This window comes from Pelobates fuscus, chromosome 3, assembly GCF_036172605.1.
Source record: "Pelobates fuscus isolate aPelFus1 chromosome 3, aPelFus1.pri, whole genome shotgun sequence".
Taxonomy (NCBI): domain Eukaryota; kingdom Metazoa; phylum Chordata; class Amphibia; order Anura; family Pelobatidae; genus Pelobates; species Pelobates fuscus.
In genome coordinates this window covers 159847050-159874202 of record NC_086319.1, presented here as the reverse complement: position 1 = coordinate 159874202, position 27153 = coordinate 159847050, and the positions used below count along the sequence as shown (strand labels likewise).

The 27153-nt window shown below is 44.4% G+C and overlaps 1 protein-coding gene across 2 annotated transcripts; it reads left to right on the top strand.

Moving 5' to 3' along the window:
* Positions 1–212: 212 nt before the first annotated feature.
* Positions 213–26583, top strand: WEE2 (WEE2 oocyte meiosis inhibiting kinase). Of its 2 annotated transcripts, none has more exons than XM_063445306.1 (12): positions 213–287; positions 2270–2583; positions 3569–3768; positions 5455–5506; positions 6949–7121; positions 18870–18991; positions 20126–20272; positions 20450–20545; positions 22223–22308; positions 23142–23312; positions 24687–24829; positions 25954–26583. In XM_063445306.1, the coding sequence occupies exons 2-12, from the start codon at positions 2272–2274 to the stop codon at positions 26102–26104; spliced, it is 1653 nt and encodes a 550-aa protein (XP_063301376.1). In that variant the 5' UTR covers positions 213–287; positions 2270–2271; the 3' UTR covers positions 26105–26583. The 2 variants fall into 2 exon arrangements, with proteins under 2 accessions (XP_063301376.1, XP_063301377.1); XM_063445307.1 differs by lacking the exon at positions 213–287 and adding an exon at positions 1996–2086.
* Positions 26584–27153: the final 570 nt, after the last annotated feature.

Below are 27153 nucleotides of genomic sequence, written 5' to 3'. Positions count from 1 at the left end.
TGTTTACATTTTGCATTTTAATTTACTGTGATGAGAATTTTAGTGAATAACCCTATGCTGATGGTAAGTGAATTAACCCCTTGGTGTATATGATAACCCTACTGATATTAACACAGGACGGCCTAGAATTAGCTGGTTGTGAGCAGTGAAACGGTTAAGGGTGGGGGAGCATGATTGTTCAGGTGCTCCAGTACAATTGTCCGGATACTACAGGATAAATAAGAGCTCTGTTAAAAAGCTGGGCTTTCATTTACTTCCTAAGTATGGGCGTTGCTGCTAATTATCAGGTACAGGATTAGGTATTGGTTTGGTGATAAGGTTCTCTTTATGATGTTGTGAATATATATCCGTTGGCAATGTTTGCTAGTGTCCCTATTAGCTCAAAGTGAGCAGTTGTATTATAAGGCATATATTCTAAAAACTACAAGTAATTTATCCTTTAAAGGGGCCTGTGAAATTGTAAACTTAACTCCTGTATTCTCACAATTCAAACTGTATTGTCCTTGAAAATGGTGTTCTATGCTTGGAATGCTTGAGTGAAACAATGCTTGAAACCAGGTACTAATCAATAATGGTGGTACTGGGCAGTGAAACCAGCATTTCTGGCCATAAAGGTGTTTAAGGAACACTGAGCACCATAACCACCTAATCTAAATGAAGTTATGGTGCCAGGAGGCCCCCATGGGAACTACTACCTCTGTTCTCAAATGGCTTAACCCAAAACCGCCAGACAGGGGTGCCGCTGACTGCTCTCAACCAATCAGTGGTGCCCCTGCTTGGCAGCATTGAGATTTCAAAAGCCAGAATCCGCCATGGGGTGTCGAGATCCACGCTGGAGGCTAGGCTCACTTTGGGGTTTAACCATTTGAGAACCGTTTAACACCTTAAGGTAAAAGTGCACATGGTTCTTTTAGATGAAGTTGTTATGGTACCTAAAATAAATATATGTTGGGCAACATTTTAAACATGAAGCAATCGGCTGGATCATTCAATTTGTTTCACTCCTAGAAGTCAAAATTCCTCTTTATACATAATCCAGAGCTCACCAACCACTAACAAAAGGGTTTCAACTGCTTTAACCCATGCAGTGTTGGACTTCAAATGTCCCTTTCCACTAAATAGTGATGGAGGAAGGGTTAAGAGGCAGTGCTTGCTCAGAGCACCTGCCTTGCAAATAGGTCTTATTGAGTAGCATTGGAAAACTTGACAACAGACCGCTTAAAGATGGGCTGGGGAAGAAGGGTAGGGCTTGCAAATGCTGCATATAAAAGATCTGCAACATTTGCTAGCAGTTTCTAGATAAATCTCAAAATAAAAGATGTGTAAATAAATGTTGCCATTAGGCGTATGTCTAATAAACAATATTTTTAGTTTTAGCTGGGCAATGGCGTGTCCATTTAAAGGGAAACCTATAGCATGCTGCTCCCCTGTGGTGCTGAAGGGGTTAAACCCCTTTATCACTTACCTGATCAAGGCACTGATCTTCCTTGGTGCTGGGTCAGGTTCTGTCTCCGCTTCTCTGTCAACGTCGGGGGGGGGGGGCGGGGGTGACCCATTGTGCTCCCCTCCCCAACCCTGGATGTCCTCATCAGGACATTTCTAGTGTCTATAGTGCCAGGAGTACCCTCCCAGAGTAATGCATTTGCTTACGGTCTCTGAAGTTACAATGGTGATCTATACATAGTCCACTTGGGTACTGTGCCAAGAAGGGTATTGACTACACTTGGCAGATGAGGCCCAAAACTATCAGCCCATATTGCTGTTTTTCATGCTTATGGTGCTTGCCGGCATTTCAGATCAGTTTTGATATGTAAACGGTATAAGTTCTCGCAGTAATGGCACAAGTAAGCAAAATATTGACACCCACACGGGCATTTACAGAGTTCTTGCCCATTCCCATATTCTGTTTTTGGCTGAGTAACTCTTCAGTGTTTTTTTTTTTGTTTTTTTTACTTTCCTGATGGCACAACTGCGCTGTGCAGAGCTGCAATCATTGGCTGGATCAGCCCTGCTTAGCTCAATGAAAACCTCTTGACTACTTCTGCCAAGGTAGACCAGAACTGACGCTGGCACCGAGGAGGTTAAGGTAAGTTGTAAAAAGATTACTCTGGGAGGGCACTCCTGGCACCATAACTATATATTGTATGTTTTAAAGTTGCCAATCCAACTCTGACATTAAAACGTTGACGACTTAAATCTCTTGCTTGCTTTACAACTCTTGTAGCACTGTTATCACATGACTCAACAATGAAGTATTGTATTATTGCAGGCATGATGTTTGCCACAGCCTGTGGATCTGGGCTTGTTCAGCGACTAGACTTCTCATGTGTTGAGGATGATAATGCCGAAGACTTCCAAAGCCCTCAAAAATGTAACCGCCAACAGACATGGAGGACTAGCAATAACACTTACCCCATTACACCACAGCGTAATGAAAGAGGCCACTCACCAGCCTTGGAAGAAAACCTCGAGCTCAGTCCTTATAGTGATTACTCCCCAACACAGGAAGAATGCCCAGGGAGCCCATTGCACTACAATGCAATGAAAAAACTGAAACTGTGTGACACTCCATACACTCCAAAAGTAAGTAATAATGCATTTGAGGTGTATATATTGGCTATAGGACACCAGTGTATTTGTGCTGTGTCGTCTTCAGCCATGAAATGGAACTGGTCTGTTAAAGTGACACTAGTCACTAGATCTACAGCTTATTGTATTTGTTCTGGTGAGTATAATTATTCTCTTCAGGCTTTTTGGAGTAAACACTCTTTTCATAGCCCAGGGACACTTCCAGCAGCCACTTCTCAGATGGCTACTAGAGTTGCTTCCTGGGACAGTGCTGCATAGCGTGCAGCACTGATGTTCAGCATCTCTATGCTCTGCATGGAGGCACTCCACTTTCTTCATAGAGATGCATTGATTCAATGCATCTGAGGAGATGCTTATTGGTTAGGGCAGTGTTTGGCACAGCCTCAACCCGCCTCGACTATCTTGGTAAATCCAATGCTTTTCCTGTGGGAAAGCATTGGATTAGCTGAGATAACTAATTCTGATGTCAGCCAAAGAGGCAGATTGGGTGTGGGGCCAGCACCTGCAGATCCGTGGAAAGCTGGAAATAAGGTACATTTTAACGGTTTCTAAGAAGGCGGCCACCTAAATGGTGTTTTCTGACTATAGGATCAGAAATAAACGTTGTTCCTGACCCTATAGTGTTCCTTTAAACATTGCTTCTGCGTTCTGTTCTACAGAATAGAACAGCTATTTCAAACTAGAAGAGAATGGGGTGGGGTACAGTATTCAGTGTTTGACCTAGATATATGGAAAGTAAAAGTTACGCAACACTGAATGGACTTTATGCAACTTCTCTTTATATGCAAGAAAGAACCTGTATGAATGTAAATTGTAGATGTGAATTTGTTGGCCTGTAGTCGGATAATGTTATAATTGTCATTATCTGGGGGTACCCAGGCTAGGTATCATGTGGTTTGAATTATCGTATTCAGTCTCCTGCACTGGACACTGCGCTTTGTAAGCCTAGATGATACAAATTGCATTTTCTCCTCTGTAGAGTCTAATGTACAAAGCCTTCCCCTCGCCTGGGACCAGAGTACCCTGTAGAGGTCAGAGGCTCTTGCGCTTTGCAGCTGGGACTGGTGCTGACTTTGATGACCCTGCTCTGGTTAATATTAACCCCTTCACCCCTGATACATACCGCCAAATGCAGTTGCTGCCAAATGGCAAAAGGAAGGATAGAGATGACTCGTGCAGGTAACCTTGCAGCAAGGGGGAGGGACTGGGATGCAAGCAAAAACTAACTCGCTGACCAGTATCGGAGGTTCCTGACTGGTGGAGCCTCTTCCTGGTCTGGGAGAGTTAAATCTGTATACCCTATTATACCCTTTTTGGAACTTGAATATGCAGGCAAATATTGTCATTTAAATATTTAAATACAGTATCCATATGATAAAAAGTTGAAGTCAATTCTAGTATGGAGTCTCAGTTTAAGTCTTTGTTGCATATCCCTCTGGCACACTCTTAAACTCTAATTGCACATTGTATGTCCACTTCAAATTCTGATTAAAAGGGTTAGTTCACGCATTATTGCAAAGTGCACTTTCTCATGTGTGGGTTATATAGCATCAGCACATACAGCCCACTAGGTTGACATGGGTGTTAACATTTTGTCCCTGCTTGTGTGCACACCTACAATGAGGTAGACGGTTTCCCCTCCCAAGAGAGCAGAACTACATGCTGCACATGCCCGTGCTAAATCACAATATGGCTATCAGTTTAAAACCGGTCAAAGAAATGAACATTTAACTGCTCTATATATGTATATTCAATTTTTTTTAACATGATTTTTATTGTATTGATTACAAGACATAAAAACCGTAAATAGTACATATAACAAATATTAAAATCTCATTTGAGTGGAATATATTTTCGAATCACTCCAGTGCTTAAGTCATCATTCAACTTGAAAATGTACCAAGTAGGAGTTATCTTCAATAAAAAAAAAAATTACAACCATTTACAATCCACTTTCATAACCCATGCATCCACAGACTATGCAATCTAACTGGAACTCCCTTGTGTGGAGGATTTTATTCTTTCCTCCTTCTTGACCACTTGACTCCAATTTCTCGAATCGTCAGCAAAACGGATTTGGTTCTTTTAGAAATATGTATATTTTATTTCCCTAATACTCATGGGCAAGTAATGAGATGTCCCCATAGAGAAAGATGAGATGCTTAATCTTAGCCTGGTGTGGAGGAATCTGGCTGGGAACTTATTTTAGACTTTTTACATTCTATTTAATTGAATAAAGGTCCACTTGTAATACAGCACTGTAGAGTTCTGTGGACTATTATTCTGACCAGGTATACATATAGTATAGAGACACTTAACCTTCAAATAAGTACTGAAACTCCACTTAATATAAAATGCTAGAAGCACCATAAACAGAGGCTGAGGATTAATTTCCAAGTGAAACGCCCACCATACAGGAAGTGAATTCAGATATTTGGGTGTCCATAAGGTTGGTACCTTCTGTGATCAGAATTAAATCTGATTCCTTTACATATAGCCACTGGTGATCACTGTTCTTCTAGGTTTGGCTTTCATTTTTGACTTCCTGAGACTTGCCCAACTACATGCAGTGTAGATGTAAATATTATTTGTATAGGCTGATCAAACTCTACCGGAGTCTTGGAGATGAGACCTGCTGAGCAGATGCCAGACATGGGAGGAAGAAACCTTGCAGGTTATAAACTAGGACCTTACTTCAAATCTCTCAATGTGTGCATTCAGTAATAACATCTGTGTTCTATGTGGCTGTACACCTGCTATCTAGCTATAAATTGCTTTGTGGAAATAGTCACAAGTAGTTAAACATTCAAACAGATGGCAATGCAACGTAGTTTTAATTAATATTTTTTTATTACTGTCGTTTAGATCTGAACCTGCAAAATATGGGGAGAGGGAACATCCTGGACTTCAGTCTAAGGTATAGTAACTACATGGCATTTTTTTTAACAAGTATAAATTGTATGATTACTAGTAAAACAAACACATCATAATGTGATACTCTGAGCACAACCATTATGGCCTGCTGTAGTGTTGGTGTTACAGGAGCCACTGGCACCATCCCAGAGTAGGATTCCAGGCAGCTTATGAACAGTTTGACACTTTGCTCTTCTGGGGCCAACGGTCAGTCCGTTGTGTACTGATATGCTCAAGGAAAAGTGTACAGCTTTACAGCTTAACATTTCAACTTTGAACATTATTTATTGGCTGAAAGGGTTAGTTGACCGTTCACTGCCAATTAATGTCTAAAGTCTGTGGAGTAATGCTGAAATATGAACTTCACTTCCGCTTCAATGTATATTGATGCAAAACAGTCTGACAGCTTACTATGGGATAGCACCGTCTGGCACTATACAATAACAGTGGTTATGTTTACAGTATCACTTTTTAAATTTACCAGCAAAATCTAGCTGGCATACAGGAACAGATGATGATGGGGTACCAACTCACACAAGCAGAGGGTAACTTGTGATCCCAAATGCCTTCCTCCCCAAATTTCTGGGGCCTGGGCACTTGTGAAACCCCAGCACACACTTTAATGACTATAGTCCTTCACTGACCGGTTTTTCTGCTTGAATTCATGAATTCCTTAAAATTGCAGCAACTGGGCAAAAAACAAACTGGATAAACATTTCACAAGGAATACTCCAGGCACTAAATGAAGCTATGGAGCCAGGAGGCCCCTGGAGGCACTTGTCTCAATTGGTTAAAGGGAATCTCCAGTGCCAGGAAAACAATCTGATAATAAAGTTTCAGGTCAACTTCCAAATGGAACACAATCTAGATTGTTCAGCAGACACTACCTGAATTTATCTTCACTTAAATGTGCTAGATGTTCTGAAATTATTTTAAACTTGTTTAATCTGGAAGCCAGATATGCCTAGTGGGGTCAAAGTTGGTCAGTCTGTAATGCCTTTTAGTAGCCATAAATTGTGTGTACTCGTTAAAGTAATATGCCTTTTAGAATATGTAAGGGTGTTTAGAAGTTATAAATTATGCTTTCATTAATGATTGAAGTCAATCACGTAATGTACTTGACCAGCCCCACCTCTGGTCACAAATTCAATAACACTTCAAATAAGAAATTTGTTTGACATTGTTTTATTTAGGGAAGGGTTCTGGTACAACATGTCAAACTCCAATGGCCTTAATATTTAGTTGTTTAACATGTACTATGCTACTGCTGTGAAATGCTAAATAAAAATTGTTAGATGGGTCACTGACCACAACTTGGATGTGAAAAAGAACTCCACTGTATATCTCAGATTGGAAAATGTGTAGTGTTGGGTTAAAACTTTTTTTTTTTATTTGGTAACTTCTCATCACTGTGATCACTAAAATTTTGCCCCCCTTTTGAAGCAGAGGTTTGTGCTGCGAGAGACCAACATGGTCTCTCGCTACAAGACTGAGTTCCTGGAGATAGAGAAAATTGGGGATGGAGAGTTTGGATCTGTGTACAAGTGTGTGAAGCGTCTAGATGGATGTCTATATGCCATTAAACGTTCCAAGAAGCCACTGGCTGGTTCCACAGATGAGTGAGTATAATGGGCTTTTAGTAGTTCTTAAAGCATGATTTTCCTAGCATGAATGTGTCCTTTGGTAGCCCATCTCTTTAGTGGGAGATGCCACTAGCCAAAAACTGAACTATAATACCATGCAAACACTTTACCAATCAAGTGTCTCAAACAGTTTAAACTTTAGAGGAACATTACCTGGCTCCTGCTAGTGTAGATAGGGTACTGTTCTTCTCCTCTCCGCTACCAGATCTGGAATCTCTTATGTAAGAGCTTGTTGGCTCTCTTAACCCCTTAAGGACACGTGACATGTCATGATTCCCTTTTTTTTTTTTTTGTAAATCTCTTTTTTATTGAGGCATAAAGTTATGTGGGTACAGAATGTAAAAAGGGAGACAATAAGGTTTCGAACAATACGGGGGTAATACCATGCAATACATATCATCTCTGTACGGTGTTGGCCTCATTTTTGTAGATATTATGTCCATTGTTTCTTTTCTTTTTGTGTTTTGTTTTTCAATCAAGACATTTGAAGCTGTGAGACTCGCAGGTCTCCATAATGAATTATATGCTATTTTAAATCAACATTAACAGTTCGGGCACGCAGGCCCACATTGCTGTTGGGTTCGCAAATCACTAATGTCAGTTCAGTCACGTTTCTGGTTGGATAAATAGTCAAGTGTGTGTTAGCTGGTGTCTCCCCCAGTGTCTGTGTGGTTTGGGTGTGTTTGGGAGTCAGGTGGAGTGAGCGCCACCATAGCTGTTGGAGCGTAGTTTGTGGGTTACTTTCTTCAGTAGGGGTGTGAGTTAGCTCCTTCCCCTCCTTGTTTTCCTTATTCCCTTACTGTGGTTGGACCCTCCTTTTCTATGTCTGTCCCCCCGAGGGGTTGAGTGAGTTGGTAAGTCCGAAACTTGTTTGGTTCCTTAGATTTCAGGGTTGTATGTAGTGTTGGCTGGGGGTCTACGGTGGCTGGGTAAGCTCTTGTTTAGGGTCTGTCGTTCTCCCTTGTGTTGGTGCGTTCCTGGGGGCTGAGGCCGGAGTGTAGCTAGGTCAACAGGGGGGGGGGGAGGTGGGAGGGGGATGGGTTGAAGGTATGTCGGGTAGAAGAGGGGGATCGGGTGCGTCCTTTGTCCGTCGTCCTCAGTCGTGTTTGTTGTGGGTTGGTCTAGTCTGGCTGTGTCTCAGTGGGCGTTAGTTCTGATGGTCTGTTGGAATCCTTCTTTTGCTGTCTCAAGGATCCAGTGTGTCCAAATGTCTAGGTAGGTCTTATGGGTCTGGTTGGCCGTCATCGTCAGTTCCTCAATTTTCCTAAGGTCTTCCATTTGGCTAAACCATGTCAGTAGTGGGGGTGTTGTAGTTTGCTTCCAGAATTGGGGGAGCACCTGTTTGGCTGTGTTAAGTATTCTAACGGTTATAGATTTTTTGTATTTAGAGTGTGGGATAGTTGTATGGTGTAGGAGCATTGCAGCCGGTTCCAGGGGGGGGGGCGCATCCGAGAACTTCTCCAGGACCTTGTGTATTCCCTCCCAGTATGTTTTGATTTTCTCACAGTCCCACCATATGTGTTTTATGGTTCCCACCTCTTTTTCGCATCTCCAGCATTGGTCAGAGTGGGTTGGGTCAATTTGGTGTAGGAGGTGTGGTGTTTTGTACCATTGTGTTAATAATTTGTATGCTGTCTCTTGAGTTTTACTGTGTGTTGAGCAGTGGTGTGTTAGGTAACAGATGGACTCCCATTCCTTATCCGTGAGTGTGATGCGTAGGGCCGTCTCCCATTTACCCATGTAAAGTGGTGTGTCGGATGGGGTTTCTAGTTGCAGCATGGAGTATAGATAGGATATTCCATGCGGGAGTGGATCTGGGCTTGCGCTGACCGCTTCTATTGTGGTCAGGCCCCTAGTGAGCGCCGGGCCTTGCGGTAGCGTTCGGATAAAGTTAGTTAGCTGGTTGTGTCTGAACCTGTGCATGAATGTCATAGGTGTCTCCCCTAGTAGGGCTGTCAGTGGTTTACATTCACCTGCTTGGAGGATGTGGCGTAGGCGAGGGGTCTCGCCCGGGAGAATGTTGCGAAGTGCTCTCGGGTCTAGTCCCGGGGGGAAGTCGGGATTATATGTAAGGGGCAGAAGGGGGGAGGGGAATGGCGACATGTTGCCGGTCTTGGAGGCTCTCCTCCATACTTTCAAAGTGTGCCATGTGTATATGGACATATCCTTCCCATCCGCTGCCTCCCGGCCCCAGGGTAGTCCGGAGAGCGGTCTGCCCACTTCTGCTTCCTCTACTGTTTTCCAGAGCTTCCCGACGGTATCTTTTGACCACTCTACGATCCGCAGTAGGTGCGCCGCGACGTAGTATCGGTAGAAGTCTGGGAGGGCTATTCCCCCCCTGTCTTTGGGGCGAGTTAGTGTGGTGAATTTCAATCTAGGTCTACCCCCGTTCCAGATGTATTTGGTCATCTCTGATCTAAGGGACCCGAAGAATGTCTTTTGGATCGCTATGGGGATGGCCTGGAGGAGGTAGAGGAGACGTGGGAGGAAGTTCATTTTCAGGACCTGGACCCTTCCCAGCCAGGAGATGTGTGGGAAGGACCACTCTCGCATGTCTCTTTGGAATGATTGTAGTGTGGTCGTGAAATTTTCTTTGTACAAGTCCTCACTATGTCTTGTCAGCCATATCCCTAAGTACCTAATTTTGTGTTCGGCCCATTGGTATGGGAAGCTGTGCCGTAGGGGCTCTGCTTGTGCAGTATTTACACTGACGTTGAGAATGAATGATTTCCCGTGGTTGATTTTTAGGTTTGATATGGTCCCGAATTCCCTTAGTTCTTTCTGCAGGTTTGGAAGGGAGATCTCGGGTTTGGTCACCACAAAGAGCATGTCGTCCGCGTACGCGGCGACCTTGTGGTGCACTTGCCCTGTTTCCACTCCGGTGATGTCTGTGTTGTGTCTAATGTGTGAGAGGAACGGTTCTAGTGCGAGAACAAATAAGAGTGGGGAGAGGGGGCAACCCTGTCTCGTGCCGTTGTGTATGGTGAAGGTCTCCGTGGGCGCTCCATTAACTATTACCTGGGCTGTCTGTTCCCGATAAAGTTCCTCTATCCACCTTCTCAGGTGGGGTCCTAGTCCTGCTTGGGCCAGCACTTCGAAGAGGTACACCCAGCAGACCCTATCGAAGGCCTTCTCTGCGTCAGTTGACAGGAGAAGAAGGCCTTCCCTCTTACCTTTACTACCGTGCATGAGGGTAAGCGCTCTGATGGTATTGTCGCGGGCCTCACGTCCCGCCACAAACCCCACCTGGTCCGGGTGGACCAGCGATGGGACATGTTTTGTGAGCCGTGTGGCCAGGATCTTGGCCATTAGCTTGATGTCGCAATTGATGAGCGATATGAGCCTGTAGTTACTACATTGTTCCCTGTCTTTACCGTCTTTGGGGATTATGGAGATATGCGCCGCTAGGGCTTGTTTAGGGATATTGTGTCCCTCCCTGACTGCGTTAAAGGCTTCTACCATTGGTTGGTATAAGTCTTCAGCATAGGTCTTGTAGTATTTGGTCGGTAGGCCATCCGGCCCTGGGCTTTTACCTGTCTTAGTTTGCTTAATTGCCATCGCTAATTCCTCTATCGTGATAGGCACATCTATCATGTCTGCTATGTCTGGGTCTAAGGTCGGCAGTGGGTGTTCAGCTAGGTATTTCCTGATCGCTTCGCGTAGGTGGGCTTTCGCCTTTTGAGTTTGTGGTTGTGGCAGCGTGTACAGGTCCGAGTAATATGTGCGGATGGTGTTTTGTATGTCTTTCGGGAGATGGTGTAATTTCCCTTGTTTGTCTCGAATCTTGTCAATGTAAGTGTGTTGTCTCTGTTTTTTCAGCATCGCGGCTAGGAGCTTGCCGCTTTTGTTTCCCTGTTGTGCAAAGAGGGCCTTGTGTCTTATCGCTTCTCTGTGGTGTTTGGTGTGCAGTAGGGTGGCGAGCTCTCTCCTTAGTTGAAGTCGTGATTGGTGTGTGCTGTCAGGTGTTAGTTTGTTTTGTTCGTCTACCTTGTGGATGTCGGACAGTAGGTTGTTTAACCGTGCCTCGGTCCGTTTCTTCAGTAGTGCCCCCTGTTGTATGTAGTGTCCCCTTATCACGCTCTTGTGCGCTTCCCAACGGATTGTCGGGGAGGTCTGTTCGGTCGTATTGAGTGTGAGGTATTCTTTTATTTTCTCGCCTATGAAGCCCGAGATCTCTTGGTTGGCTAGGAGGTACTCATTGAGTCTCCATTTCGGGTTTGTGGGACGGTAAAGTGGTGATGTCAGGGTCAGTAATACTGGGGCGTGGTCCGACCAGGTGGCCCCACCGATTGTGACTGTAGTCACCAGGGAGAGGTCGTGGTGCGTGGTATAGACATGGTCTATCCGAGAGTAGGAGTTGTGTGGTTGGGAGTAGAAAGTGAAGTTCCTTTCATCTGGGTGGTGGGCTCTCCAGCAGTCAACTAGGCGCTGGCTACGGAGAAGGGATTTGATGTGTTGTAGGTGTTGTGTGGGGACATGGGAGACGCCCGATGAAGTGTCCCATGCCGGGTCTAGCGCAATATTAAAGTCCCCCCCCTAGAATGAGAGTCCCTGCCGTGAAGTGTTGGAGCTTGTGTAGTGTCTGTTTGAGAAAGCGCGCTTGTTTGTTTGGTGCATAGATGCTTGCGAACGTGTATTGGTGTCCCGCAATTGTCCCTTTGAGGAATAGGTATCGACCTTCGTCGTCGGTCATGCATCCCCCCTCCTGGAACGGCAGCCTTTTGTGGAGGAGTATCGCTGTCCCCCTGGCCTTACCACCATGGTAGTCGCTGTAATACCCTTGGCTATAGTGATGGTTTGTTAGTTTGGGTCTTTCCCCTTTTTTGAAGTGGGTTTCCTGTATCATGACTATTGAGGCCCTGTGTCTGTGGAAGTCTCGTAGGGCCCCCGTCCTCTTTTCCGGTTTGTTCAGTCCTTTAGCATTTATTGTGAGGACACGTAATTGGTCGGGAGTCAACGTCATGTCGTGTGGTCGGTTCGTGTATGGACGGGTTTAAGGGGGTGTCTCCGTCTGGGGTCTCTGCCTGTCGAGTAGGCACGTCGGGTCTCAGGTGTGTCGGGGAGGGTACAGTCAGAGGGGTAGGCGTTAGGGTGGGGATGGAGGTGGTATGGGGGTCTGGGTGGAAGGGTGAGTGGTGGAGGTGTGGAAATGCCTCCGGGAGTCTCGTCACTACCTAATGACGATGAGGTATAGGCGTCGGTGAGCCTCACTCCACCGCACCTCCAGAGGTGTCGTGAGCGGCTCGTTACCTGGTTGGCGCCTCCCTGTAGGGCGTCGGTTGGGCGTCCGGTGTGGCGAGTCGGTGTCCCTGTGGCGCGTCAGGTCACGTGGCTTCCCTATGTGGCTCGTCTTTGTTCGTTTGATATGTGCATTTCTGTCGTCCCCGCCTCGGGGTGTATTGGCCCTAAGGCCTGTATGGGTGCGTGTCGATGAGTGCCTTAAGTCAGCGTGTGGCTGGTCTGTCATTTGTAATAAGGTCGCATTAATATAACAGCGGTATAACTGGTTACATATCACAACAGGTGAAAACAAGTCTAAACAGTTTGACAACTTCACTAGATCGTGTACATTTCGCCCCCCCCCCCCCCCAAATCCCACACAATTCCCACACATGGTGATTGATCATAACTGGGACGTCTGGGTCAGGTAGTGCTCGAGTTTCTGGGCCTCTCTATCCCGTATCATGAGTGGCACCCCCTACTGGGCCTATGCGTGTGGAAGGCTGGGTCCGAATTGTGGGTGCCTGAGACCCAGGGCGGGTTTAGTAGTAAAGCAGTACGGGTGGTTTGGCCATGCTAAGAGGATAATCACCAGGGTGTATGCCCTTTGTTGACCCCGTCCCCCTCCCACATTCATAAAGCAGATATTCGTGCAATCCCCCCTTCTGGGTCTTCCGTATCACCCGACTACTCATCATCTGTACTACAGTGTTTGGTCGTTTGTTCCTCCCCTCCCAGGTGTGCCCCACCAGCGGAGCCCCCCGCCTGCTCCCCGAGGTTCGTCACAGGTCGGGTGGGCTCCGGCGGTAGGGCCCAGCCGGGATACGGGTCTGCCCTATGTTATTCCAGCTAAGGTTGGATAAGTTTGCGAGCGTGTTCTCTTCCCTATAGTGACCCTTCCCCAGTTGGACCATGTTGCCCCTGACTATTCAGCTAGGTGGTGGAATCTGGAGTCCGGAGCAATGTCTTGGTATCGCATTGTCCTTTATACTCTGCGGGCAGAACATGTCCGCCTGTGTCTCTAGTTCCCTGTGGCCATGTAAGTTCTGAGTGTCTATCGCCCATTGGGCTGTATACTTGCGTTTCAGACGTGCGGGGTATCTTTAGTCTCTCGAAGTGGGGGTGGGCGACTGTGAGCTTGGTTGCGGTCGGTCTCCCGTGGGTTCCGGAGGTGAAGGGTTGCGGTTGTCTTCTTATGCGTTGGCCCCCGAGGGACGAGTAGCCTGTTGTCTCGTCCTCCGGGTTCTGGGAGGTTGCTGTGCCTGGCGGTGTGTCTCAGGAGCAAAGTTATAGAAGGCCAGTGGGTCCGGCCAAGTCATGTGTAGTGGGGGTAGTTGTAGTTCCTTCATGAGGTCCCCTAGATCTTCTTCTCCCCTCGCCGTGAGAGGGCCAGTCGGCGTGGCAATTTGAAGTCCTGTTGGGAAGTTCCAGCGGTATCTGATCCGGTTGGCCTGTAGCACGTGTGTGAGTGGGCGCATGGCCCGCCTGTACGCCAATGTTGCCGGCGATAGATCAGGGTATAGCTGTATGTCATGGCCATTATGTGAGACTTGTTTCTTGTCCCTAGCGCTTCTCAGGATGTCTTCCTTTTCTTGAAAGTGTTGTAGGCAGCAGATAACATCCCTAGGGGGGGAATCTGGAGGTCCCCTAGGTCGGAGGGCTCTGTGGGCCCTGATAAAGATGATGGGCGTCTCGGTAGGCCTCTGCAGGAGGGAGTTAAATATCTCAGTTAGGGTGTCGCGTATTGGGGCAGTTTGGTCTAGATCTTCTGGTAGGCCCCTAATTCTTATGTTTTGCCGCCTCCCTCTGTTATCCAGGTCTTCAACATGGAGGGCCATTTGGCGGATTTGGGCCGCTTGCTTCTGTATGATGTCCGCGGCTGTGTTTTGCGCCGCCACCACTTGGTCACATTCTGCCTCCAGTTTGTTTAGCTTGTGATGGATTCCCTGTATGTCCTCTCTTAGGGCCTGAAGTTCTCCCTTTAAGGAGTTATGTAGTGCCGTGTTGGCCTCTTTTAAGTCGGCTTTAGTGGGTAAGCTGCTAATTAGTGCTGCCCAATCCGGCTGGAACTGGGCCTGGGGTGGATTAATTCCGGGCTGTACCTGTTGTGGGTGTTCGCCCTGCGGTGAGGACGGGCGTGGTAGGCCCGAGGCTTCTGCGCCGTTGGAGGCCTGTGCGGTGTGGTCGGCCGGGGCAGTAAGGTATTGGCGCATACCTGCCGGTTGAGAGTTCCTCGGTGTGCCGGTGGTTGAGGCAGCCTGCTGTTGCTTGGTGTTTTTCCCCATTTTTCCGTCGATTAGTGCGTGTTTAGCGGGTTTTAGCTGTGAGCCTGAAGGGAGCCCTCGTTTCACGCCGCCATCTCGTCCGGCGTCCCCATGATTCCCTTTTATTCCAGAAGTTTGGTCCTTAAGGGGTTAAAGCAAAGCACTGTACTTGACAGGCTTGGATCTGCGCTCTCAGCTCTGCTTTAGTGGAGGCAGATAGCAACTCCTGGTGGACCCCAGATAAGGTTTTCTAAACCGGGTTGATAACCACCATTTCTGCTGTAGTTAAGCCTCAAGCAATGACATGTTTGGATTAAAATGGTTTACAATAAAATAAATTGGCCCTCACTGCTAATATTTACACCATTGAGATTTTCTTTGATAACGAATACAGCTGTTTATATACTACCCTCATTTAACCCACTGCTATCCTGTCAAACAGTAGTCACTGTTCTGATTAGTAATATACTATTAGACAGTAATAGGACTGAGTAGGAGTATCCTGTTCTTAGAATCTACTTTTCACTATTTTCTTTATTTTTCCTCTACGCGACAATATTAACCTACGTTTTAATGAATTACCCATCACTTATTGTTACTGAGATAAGGCTTTACCCAGGCAATATTTGCAATATCTTATTAGGAGGCACCTGCTGGTAGATTATTTTTTTTTTTTCCCCCCACTATATTTAGCAACTATTTAGGGGGTTATCCCCTGTTTTTCCCAGCTCCACCACTGTCTCCTATCACCATATAGGCTCTACTCGCTTTTAGCAACTTGTGTGCAGATACATTTCACAAAAAGCAGTTCAGAGACTAAACTGCAGACATTTGACCTTTGCAATGAAAGTTATTTAAGAGTGCCAAATTTAGCATCCACTCACTTTGACCAGAATTTTTTTTTTTTTTTGTAAATCTTTATTTTTGCGGGTAATCAGAAACATATCATGTTACAGTGTGTGCCCTAAAGGCTTTCAAGATAGGTTACAGTTTGCAGTAAAAACAGCGTCACTTGCGTATAACATACCCAAATTTTATAATGAAAATTTGCAGATAGGAATTCCTCTCAGCATTACAGCCGGATAGGTCAGTCAGTGACTGGAGGTTGCTGGCATTTAGCGTGTACACCCTCTTTGTAGTCGGATAAGGCTTTGTCGGGGGTTATTGTTGTCTAGGGCGCGTGGGTGTGGGGGTAATGCAATTTGTCAACTGGTAGATAAGGTCTTAGTCTACCGTGAAGGTTAGTCTATGGGAAGTCGTGTCGGCTGGGTTGGCTGTTATACGTGCCCTGGATTCTCTCGCCTGCATACTAAGGGATGGGCACGTGTTCTAAGGGAGGGGGGGAAGGTAGGAGTAAGTAGCAGGTCATGGTGGCTGGCTTGCTGCTTGCAGAGCCAGGTGTAAGGAGCAGTATGCTAGAGGTCATTATAGTCAAACCGCATGAAAATTTAAGTGAACTTCTTAACAAAACAAGTTATAAAATACAATAAAATAAAACCAAATAAAATAAAATAAAACCAGACCCCGAATGGCAATGTAAACAGCAGTTACACAGTTCATGTAGGAGATTCTGGCGCGTCCGTTCTCGACCCCCTAGGCACAAATGGGTTAATGTTTGCGACAGTCCATGAAGGGCGGGTGTGCACCGGGGCCGCCTCCGCTGGTAAGCCTAGTGCTCGGAGGAACGCTGGCGCCTCCGACTTGTGGGTTAGGATGTGCATCCTGCCGTCTTTCTCCGCCATCAGTCGTGTTGCCCCCATTTGTATGGGATGGTTTTCTCCCGCAGCTGCTGAGTGATCTGTCCAAGGGATCTCCTCCATGCCAGAGTGTGCCTGGAAATGTCCCTGTAAAAGATCAGCTGTGCTCCTTCAAAGGGGACCATGGGAGAGTCCTTGGTAGCGCCCATGAGGGCCCCCCGGTCAGAGTCCCGGTTAAATTTAACAAGTACGTCCCTTGGGGCTTCTAGAGGTGCTTTAATGGCTTTGGGGAGCCGAAAGACAGAGTCCACTCCCATCTGCTTCACTTGTTTAGGCATTAGTATTGTTGCTAGCATCCGTCGGCAGTAATGAGGCAACTCAGAGTTGGGAACTGATTCAGGGACCCCTCGGATCCGCACATTCCGCGCCTTCGCCCTGTCTTCCATATGAGCTAGCTGTGTGGTCAGGGCTTTACATTGTTTTTGCAGCGACCCCAGGGATGCGTCTGTGGCAGTTTGGGCCACCCCGGCACCCCTGAGGGTCTCTTCCACTGTTGCCACGCGGCTTGTGAGTGTCGAGACTTCCTCTCTGACGAGCGCCATATCGGCGTTGAACATCGCCTGTATTTCTTTAATCAGCGCCTTTATATCCGCTTTCGTGGCTGGGGCAGAGTCCCCGAGTTCAAGGGCGACGGGGGCTTGGCTGGTACCTTCGGTGGAGGTAGGTAGGCTGCTGTCTGGCTCTCATCATCCGATGACGGCGAGGTGGAGGCCTCTGCCGGCGCCATCTTGCTTAGGCCGGGCTGCGGCCGCGAGGTCGGGCAGAGAAACGTCCCTATGTCTCTGGTACCGGAGCTGGGGTCGGCTTTATATTTCTTGGCCTTTTTGCCCATGATGTTAGGCACACCGAGAGCGTTGTTTAGCTTGTTATTTATGGCTTTTTTCTCTTAAATTCAGCGGTATGCGGTTTTTTGCAGCGGAGCTACTGCGAGGTGCGTCCTGCTTGCTCGGGTGCTGGCTCCGCCCCCCAGAATTTTATTCCAACTTTAATTTACTCCATTAGTGTGCTGGCCTCATTGCAACTTCCCTGGCTGAGATAGATTGATACATCCATCTAGGAGCAGCATTTGATGGGGTATAGTTTGACTTGGTTCTCAAAGGGGAAGTGCCTCTAGTGGCTGTCGTGACACTAGATGTGCGTTAAACTCTGGGATGTAATCACTGCAGTTTCTATTGCAGGGTTAAATCTAAATGATCTCTGCATGTGGACCACTTTATTGAGTTGAAGGGGTTTGGGTGACTTTAGTGGTTCTTTTAAGGAATTATAGAAGGGTTAGGAGGTCTATAATGCCATTACAGAAGTGAAGAGGCAATTCAGAGAATATTGCCCCATGAGTAAATCTGTAACATTTTATCAGTATTTTTGGGCCATCTGGTTTCCAACATTAATCCTTTTGAGGACCACATTCTTGTCATGCCCTTTTCTAGTATAGAACTGCCTTTTTGCATTGAGACTTGGTTACAGCCTAGCATTCACAAAGTGAGTCTGATGTTTAACTTAAAGATGCCAGGAAAACATACACTTTATTTTTAATTTTTTTGGCACTATAGTGCCCTGAGGGTCCCACTCCCGCCGGGCTGAAGGAAAGGGGTTAATCCCTTACCTTTTTTCCAGCGCCGGGCTCCTTCTGCGCTGGGACTTCACTTCCTCTTCTGACGTCCCTGGCTGTGCATGCGCGGCAATGCTTTCCTATGGACGCTGGCATAGTCTCACTGAAAATCAGTGAGAGGCGTGGAAGCGCCTGTCAATGAGAGCCACTAGAGGCTGAATTAACCAATAGGTAAACATAGCAGTTTCTCTGAAACTATGTTTACAGCAAAAAGGGTTAACCCTAGCTGGACCTGGCACCCAGACCACTCAATTAAGCTGAAGTGGTCTGGGTGCTTATAGTAGTCCTTTAAATACTTCACAAATAACTTTAAATTTGTAGCAAGATACGTTCAACTGCCCAAATAAAATACTTGTTGGAGTGTTCATTTCATAAGGTTAAAATAAACCCATGGAAGGATAAAATGACTAGAATACTGGAGTCCTCTGCTGTCATTGGCTTGCAGGATCAAGAGCGCAAATATATCTAATGGAAAGTACAAGTGTGGCTTTTATAAGAGATTATATCATCTGTAGCTATAGGTGGTATTTTGCATCAACTTGATGCAGAACCGTATTAATTTGCCTGCTCTATTAGTCTGGTCTTTTGGAGGATGGGTGGGTTTCCTCTCTAAGCAGTGTGGGTATGATTGGTGGGAGGCAATCACTTTGTGGAATTGCATTTCAAAACGCCCTGCCTTACCAAGAAAATCAGACATTCTCTTCACATCTATATGTATAACCTGTTTTTGCTCTTATTTTGTTCTGGGCAACTTGCCTATATACCATCATTTCCAGTCTGTCCCTGTTGTCAACAATGTAGATTGTCTTGTGTTCCCCTCTTAAATGGTTTATTAAACCATACCAGTAAACCTTAATCTTGTCCAATCCTATAGGCAGTTGGCCCTGAAGGAAGTTTATGCCCATGCTGTACTTGGCCACCACCCTCACGTGGTACGATACTACTCCGCCTGGGCTGAGGATGATCACATGCTTATTCAGAATGAGTATTGTAATGGTAAGATTGCTCAGACTCCTTTGACAGTATTTTCCCAGTCATGAACATACACATTTCTCTAACTGGGAATTCTGAAGAGATGCATTGTAAAGATTTAAATGAGGGTTCCTGATAATCTTTAATGTATCCCATTCAGTGTATCATGTGGCAAGATTTTGAAGATCATTCAAGTTTGCTTCTAGATGGTTTTGAAGTAACTATTAGATGTGACATCAATTTTAGGTGTATTAGCTACCTGCTAGGCAAGATACTATGTTGCCCTCATTTGCATTCCCAGTCTGAAAACAGTGGCAAAATATTAAACATTTTTGCACACCAGTTACCAGTTAGAAGTCAAAGGATGGGTTCACTGTAAAATTTAAATGTTCTCAAGCACGGTAATGTTTAGCCATAGTGTTACGAGTTGTATATGGACTTATTTTACTTTATCTGCCAAGGCAGTCATGTGTCAAATTCTGCCGTTATCTGACCAACTACTGCTAAACATAACTTTCCTGCCCATGCTCACACAAAGGAAGTGCAGCAGGTAAGTTGGGTTAAGCAGTAGTTGGTCAGTAACTGTCAAATCTGACCTAACATGACTGCTCAGCTAGATAGTGACATTTTCTCAAGCAATATTAAAAAAATAATAATAATAATTTTGTGTATGTACTGAAGACTTATTAAGCTTAATGAGATATCAAAGTGAAAAATTGAGTTGTAGTCTTGAGGTGACAATCCTCAGATGGAACACCTATACATAGGCTATTATTCCTTATGAATTGAAACTTTACATTTTGACCAAAATAGTGTCTCTATAATCCAATGTAAGTAGAATATGGCATTCACATTCATGTTACTAAAAACAGACTTTGAAATAGTTACACCAAATTAACTGTATTGTTTAAACCCAAGAATTAACCTCAATTACCTCATTTATGAATGCTCTAAGCTGACTGGCATCTATGAACTATTTTACCGTTCTTTGATGTTTTGGCTTTTTCACTTCAGAATGTATTGGGAGTCGGGACAGATTAATATAACCATTTGAGGTGCACTGCTTTGCTCAGTTTGTCAGGTCTGTCATTGCTTAAAATAGTCCTAGTCACTGTAATTCTGAAATTTTTGAGTAGCTCCTCAGGTGTGTCTCCTCAGGTGGCAGCTTGCAGGATCTCCTCACACAGAACAAGAAAAGGGGAATCCTCATATTGGAGCAAGAGCTGAAAGAAATTCTCCTACAGGTTTCCATGGGACTAAAATATATCCACAGCACTGGTCTGGTGCATTTGGACATTAAGCCAAGTTAGTGTCTTATGGGGTTTGGTTACCTTTATGCGTACTAAAATGTTTAGCCTATGAAAGGGAGCCTTGAAGTAACTATAGCCTGTAAGGGTGTGGGTACAATATAAATGGCAAACAATGGGATGGAGTTTTTTTTTTTTTTTCTCCAAATGTAAACACTGGTCTCTCGTTTCCCAGGTAATATTTTTATCTGTCGGAAGATTGCTGGGAATGAAGAGGATGAAAGTGATGGAGAAGATGATACTTCTACTGCCAGTCTTCTGTACAAGATTGGTTTGTATAGAGTACCTTATATGAAGAAATTTTGAAAACCATTTTGTTGACATAATGAACTCTGGCACAGAAAACTGGCACTTTACTTGATTGTATCTGTGAAGATGACACCTCCTGCACTGCCCCACAAATTTCTGAAATGTAGAACACAAGAGGAAGAGTATCCCCCATTATTTTTTGCATAGATTAGGTGTTTTTAAAAAAACAAATGGAATCCTTCAACATTGAAGTTGCTGTTTAGTGGATAGGTGAGTGCGCTGTATCTTGTGTATTGTATAATTTGGCCCCCAGCAGCACCGCCATTTATGCATGTTCAGGTGAGTGCAGCCAACCCCCCTTGTTTTATTTTATACATTTTATTTTTTTCTAGGACCCTTATACAATCAAAATCTAATAATGGGTATCACTTGTTCTTAAGAATAGACTATTCTGGGGAAAAACAGTCTTGCTCATAGTCTCGTCCTTATCACGCAACAGCTGTCAATCCGGTCTAGGACTTCTCAGGCTCCACTTCAGATCTGGCCAGCCTGTTCGAACAAAACCCTTGCTATCTATACTGCATTGACATGTTCCAGTAATATAGCAATTAGAATTTATAGCATGTAGCTATATTAATGGATGCGGGCAAGTGGGTAGTTTCAGATAGCTTCCCATTAATCTGAAAAAAAGAAAAACACTGATGTAAAATAACACTGTACAACAAAGGAGTGCAATCAAATCAACATATAGAAATCAGATAATTATTGTATGTTGTGGGTATTTTGAGCTAATTTTTGTCATAACTGAAGGGCATCAGTTATGACAAAAACTAGCTCAAAATAACCACAACATACAATAAGTATCTGATTTATATATTGGTTTGATTGCACTCCCCTATTGTACAGTGTTACTAATTTTTTAATGTTTGTGACTTAGTGGGTGATTGGAGGCACAGAGGATTGTTGCTTTAAATTGAACCTCATTTCCTTTATTTATCCCATTAATCTGAATTTACATCCATGAGAAAAATCTCTTCTGTTCTGTGGGTTTACTGGAGTATCAGATGGCGTGGCCATAGGTTGACCATATACTGCAGGGTAAAAATAAATTCCCAGGAATTTACATAAAGGGACACTGTAGGCACTGTATCTCCATCTCATTAAACTGGTTAGTGTCCGAATTCCAAGTGCTATAACTTCATTCAGCATTAAACAGTTTTTAATAGTTTTGTTTTAATACTAAAGAGTCCCCCAGCAGACACTCCCCTCTGTGCTGCTTTGGCTAACTATGAAGTATTGGGCTAAGCGGCAATGGGCAGCTGTGAGTAGTTGCGTGTCAGCTGACTGACTTTAACCTATCAAAAGGAACAAAGGGTATGACTAAAAGAAAGTGTAATCACTGCCTTGGCCACACCTTCAAAAGAGCCAACCTCTGGGTGGAGAAGTAGCCTTATTTAGTGTTAAACTGCTCTAAAATGAATGGGGGGACAGGGCCTTGGGACTCCAGGCACTATAACCAATTAAATGGTTATAGGGAATACAGTGTCCCTTTAACTGCATGACCTTAAAATTGGGCTAGATTAATTTTAATTTATGGAGCCCAGTCCTTCCTAGACTACCCTTTCAATCCCAAAAGTAATCCTGTCGGCAGAGTATTGGGTCTACTGTTAAGATCCAGATGTCACTGCTTGTTTTCCAGGTGATCTTGGCCATGTGACCTCTGCCACCAACCCACACGTTGAAGAAGGTGACAGTCGCTTCCTGGCCAATGAGATTCTTCAGGAGGTAATGTTACATTTGGTTTGTGTACTTAAGATTTATTTCCATTATGATACTACAGCCTCTTATTATATCCATACAATGTATGGCACTAGAAGGAGCTGGCAGACTGGATAGCGTACAAACATCTACAGTGCGAAAGTCCACAAACACTGCTCATTCAACTTGTAGCTAAACAAGTAGTCGCTGTTGGGAAGAAATCCTCTAGGCGTGTGTTTAACCCTACAATGGTGTCTTCAAAACTGTACTTTGACAAAGCTGCAGTGGTTGCCTAGGTCAAAGGATCTAGTAAGGTGAAGATGTTTGTATGTAATCCATAACTCTAGATGTTGTGCTCAAAGGGCCATCTCAGAGCTTCTGTTTTTTTTTTGTTTGTTTTCTTTTTGAAAATGTCTGTCTGAAGTCACCCAGACAACTTCATCTCAATTAAGTCATCTGGGTGCAGTGACCTTCTGGTTTTAATCCTGCAATGTAAAACTACAGGTTTGTAGAAACTCCCTAACCGCTACCAGATGCACTTCCTTTTGGGGAACAAACTCAAACTGTTCTCAAATGTTTCTAATGGTGATTATCAATATTGACAATCTCTGCAACTGGTGAGACCTATATGGTGAACTAGTAGAGTCTAGAGATTGTTTAAATTAAATGTATTTCCTCTACCTAATGTGCATAAATTACAAAACGAAGGCAAATGTTCTGCCCAAAAGTCATCCATTTTTTTGTAGTAGGCATGAATTGAGCCCTACAGTTTAAATTTGGCAAAGAAATGCATCAAACATCAAAGTGGAGTAGGCTTGCTTGAATGGTGCTGTGAGATTTTTATTGGTTTTCCCTTCCAGGATTACAGTCATCTGCCCAAGGCTGATATCTTTGCTCTTGGCCTTACGATAGCTGTGGCAGCTGGAGCAGGCCCTCTCCCTTGCAATGATGAAAATTGGCATCATATCCGGAGGGGCAGCATCCCAGAAATTCCCCAGCAGCTCACCTCTGCTTTCCATGACCTAATTAAGGTAAAATGGAATTTGCTGCAGAAACCTGACTTGGACATGATTTCAGTGATAAATGTTTTCTTAAGTTTATTCCAGATGGGTAAATGTTAAGCTTCTTAAAATGGAATATCTGTAGCTTGTGCCTTAAAATATGGACCTCAATCAGTTATGCTTTACCTTTTGATGGTCAGGCATGAATAGTAATTTATAGCTGGATTCATTACATAGACAAACCTACATATCTTTGTCCAGTGGACACAAGGTAGAGTGTGCAGTTATTAAAGAACATCTTGGACAATCCCTGTTAATGTGGCAATGACAACTTTCCATGGCAAACATCCTCAAAGTATCTCATCCAATTTACAATATAACTATTCTAATACTTTAAAGTTTAGTCCTTTACATTTGTGACATACCACCTAGCTACACAGAATGGGAAAATCTCCCAACCACCTCCTTCCAAAGCGCTTTATTCATCAAATGTATCTCTCCAACTTGTGCCTCCCAGACCCTTCTCCTCTGCATCAGAAGCAACCCAGGCCCACAATAAGATTGTAGAGGCACAGAGCACCTGATCGGGAGCAACCTCCAACTCTCCTGGAACTCCCTATCCGATTGCGGCCTTGTTCAAAGTACCCTCTGTCCCTGAATCACCTAGGAGAGCGCTATTTGAAGGGATGGGGTGGTGAGGCATTCATTGATACCCAGTAGTTTAGGGAGCTCCATGTCCCCATGGAAAGCACTGTGGTTTTTGAACGGGAGTATCCACATAGCGTCATGGAGCTATGTCCTGGATCGGAGGATAGCTGCAGCCAGCTAAATTCTATCTAAATCTGGCTAGCAATCTCAGAGTGCTTTTTGGACAGAGTAGGTGCTCTGAAAAGAGCTTCCCGGCGATACCGGTTGTTTTGGGGGTGTGGGCCTGGGAAGTCTGTGCTTCTAGTTAACAGGCCTAGGTGTCTAGCTGCTAATTAAATTATCCATCGAGGTACACACTCCAAGGTGCTGGGAATGCTGCTATTCCATTCTCCTGGGGACCTTCTGTTGAGGCCCCAGATAAGTGTGACCATTGTCCCAATTAAATTTTTCACCCTTGACTAAATTTCAATTAGTGAGACTGCTATAATCAGTGCTCTATGTGCTGCAAGGTGTAATCCCAAAGGGAAAGGATATCCTTTGCAGTGACACTCAGGCACCCCTAAGAGACTGCCACAACATTTGTACCATATTTCACTGGGATTGTATGACTAATGTTAAAATCAAAGGATGCTTATAATCTTCCCTGCCATGAGGAATACATTTTTAATAACTGTCAAACTAAACCGGGTCACCATATATAAATATTTAATGGTCAAAGTAAGCAGGCCTTGACTTAATATGGTTTCTTCGATATAGGTATTGATCCATCCAGACCCCATTGTGAGACCCCCAGCTGCTGCTCTTGCAAAGAACCCAGTTTTGAGACGATCTGTTGGGAAGGCAGCTCAACTCCAGAAACAGCTTAATGTGGAGAAGTTCAAGACTGCCATGCTTGAGAGGTGATCTGGTGTGACCTTTACAAACTGACTTGCACATGAATAGTTTCTAATACATGGGAATCAGGATAGCTTTTGCTTATAGAGCACTGCTTGGGTTTATATTTGCTTGAATCCATCCCAAGTATTAAAGGGACACAGGCACCCAGACCACTTCAGCCCATTGAAGTGCTCAGGGTGCAAACTACAATCACTCTTAACCCAGCAAGTGTAATTATTGCAGTTTTTATAAACTACAATAACTACCTTGCAGGGTTAAGTCGTCCTCTAGTGGCTGTCTACCAGACAGCCACTAGAGGGACTTCCGGCTTCTTGGACTACTTTTGGTCATCTAAACGACGATGGACACCCTCACGCTAATCATTAGGACCTCCAGCGTTGCCAGAATCCCCAGCAATGCATGCGCATTGGGTCCCCCCTGCTGGCGGGGGAGGAGTGTGGACTGAGCCTGACCCAGTTCTTAGGGACATCGGTGCTGGATTCAGGTAAGTGTCTGAAAGGGGTTTTAACCCCTTCAGCGACATGGGATGAAGGTCGGGAGGGAGGGGGGCACTGCATGATTCTACAGTGCCAGGAAAACTGTTTTCCTGGCACTAGAGAATCCCTTTAAGATAATCTATATGCAGTAGCATAATTTACAGCATATGAAACAGTAAAACATGAGACTAAAAGTACAAAAACTGGCTTCCTGGATTTTGACAGAGCATAACTTCATAAATGTAGCATTAAACAGATGCCAGATTACTGACTTTGCTGTAAAGAATGTCTAGAGTGGAATACATTCTTTAAATTGTGACTTTCAAATTCTATTTGTCGTTTTTTTTTTTTTTTTAACTGTAGCTCCCCATGTATGGGTTTAACGGTAAATATAACTTACTGCAGCCCTGGCTGGCTAAGTGACAACAGCTAGCTTCTTTGATCAGGAATAGGAGTGGGCAACCTTTGGAACTCTAGATGTTGTGGGCTTTAGGAGCACTCTGTAACTTTCCTACATTTACACAAGGATTTTTCCCAGGGTGCATACTTATGTATGTTTTGATGACCTGCAGTTTGTAATATAACTGGAAAGCTGTATTTAAAGCTAATGAAGCTTTCAAAGTTGATTTGTTGCCTCTTCTCATCCACAGGGAACTGAAAGCGGCAAAGTTAGCCCACAATTCTGGAAAGGATGTCTGCTCTGATCTCCCCTCAAAGCAGGACTTGATCTGCTCGGGCAGAAAGCGCCTTGTAGGTGGTAAAAATTCACGCTCCCTGAGCTTTACCTGTGGGGGCTGTTAGTCATTTGGAGACTTCATCTGGCTCAGAATGAATCTGTTACCCATCTTTAGCCCTATTGACATGATCAATGTCCCATATGAACAATTCCTGTCTTTCCTCTTACTACTTGGCTTCATATGATCACAAGGCAAGGAGGGCTAGCCTTTGCATTGTAGCTGCTTACAAACTAGAAGCAGGACTTCATAGGAAAAGATGCTCAGACCTCTGCAATGCAAGGAATAACTACCACTGCCTTGGGGGTAGAACAATTATTTTGTAAATAGTCTTGTGTATCCCTCTCCCCATATTCTGTAACAATAACATGGTGCTGGATCCTATTCCTGGCAAAAGCAATTACCTGGCTAACTAGATCTCGACAAAACAAACTCCTGGTACATATGTAACTCCAGAATCTGAGCGAAAGGATCTATACATCTAGTCTTCATAAAATGTTCTGGCTGTTTCAAGCTTTTATTAATTGTACATTTAAAATGAAAATGTCCCTGTATTTAATTTGCCATTTTTTAATGTGTTGTGAATTTTAAATAAAATTTTAATCTTGGAACACTTATGGCTACATGTGAATGGTGGTTTTATTTTTTAAAACTGGTTGATTATAGAAGTGCAGTGTCACTTAGTCTTCTGTTCTATGAACTTGCAAATTACAAGCAAGAAATAGTTTGACAAATGGACAGCTACATTTTTTTAAAACGCAAGTCATGGAAAACCTGTAATACGAATCCATACCACATGAGCAGTGGTTGCTATGCTTGGGAGAGCAGGACTACATGCAGGAGGTCCTTTCTGCTCTCCCTTGTTGCAGTGGTAGGTAACATTCAATATGCTGTGGACTAAATCTCCAATAATCCTTGTAAAGCATCAAGGGATATCTGGAGTGCCAAAGGTTGCCTACCCCTGGCATAGTCTAAGCCAAAAATTAGTCTGGGAGAAAAAACTATTTTTTCCCACATCTCAATCTAACTGTATACATGCAATGTGTTTGACTAAAACAATTCAGATAACTAAAATACGACTAAAACTAAATTGAAAATTTCAGCCAAAATTAACAC

Coding starts and splice junctions, on each gene's coding strand:
- WEE2 (XM_063445306.1), top strand. CDS start 2,272: ATGATGTTTGCCACAGCCTGTGGATCTGGGCTTGTTCAGCGACTAGAC. Junction 3,769..5,454: donor GATAGAGATGACTCGTGCAG/GTAACCTTGCAG, acceptor ACTGTCGTTTAG/ATCTGAACCTGCAAAATATG. Junction 7,122..18,869: donor CTGGCTGGTTCCACAGATGA/GTGAGTATAATG, acceptor CCAATCCTATAG/GCAGTTGGCCCTGAAGGAAG.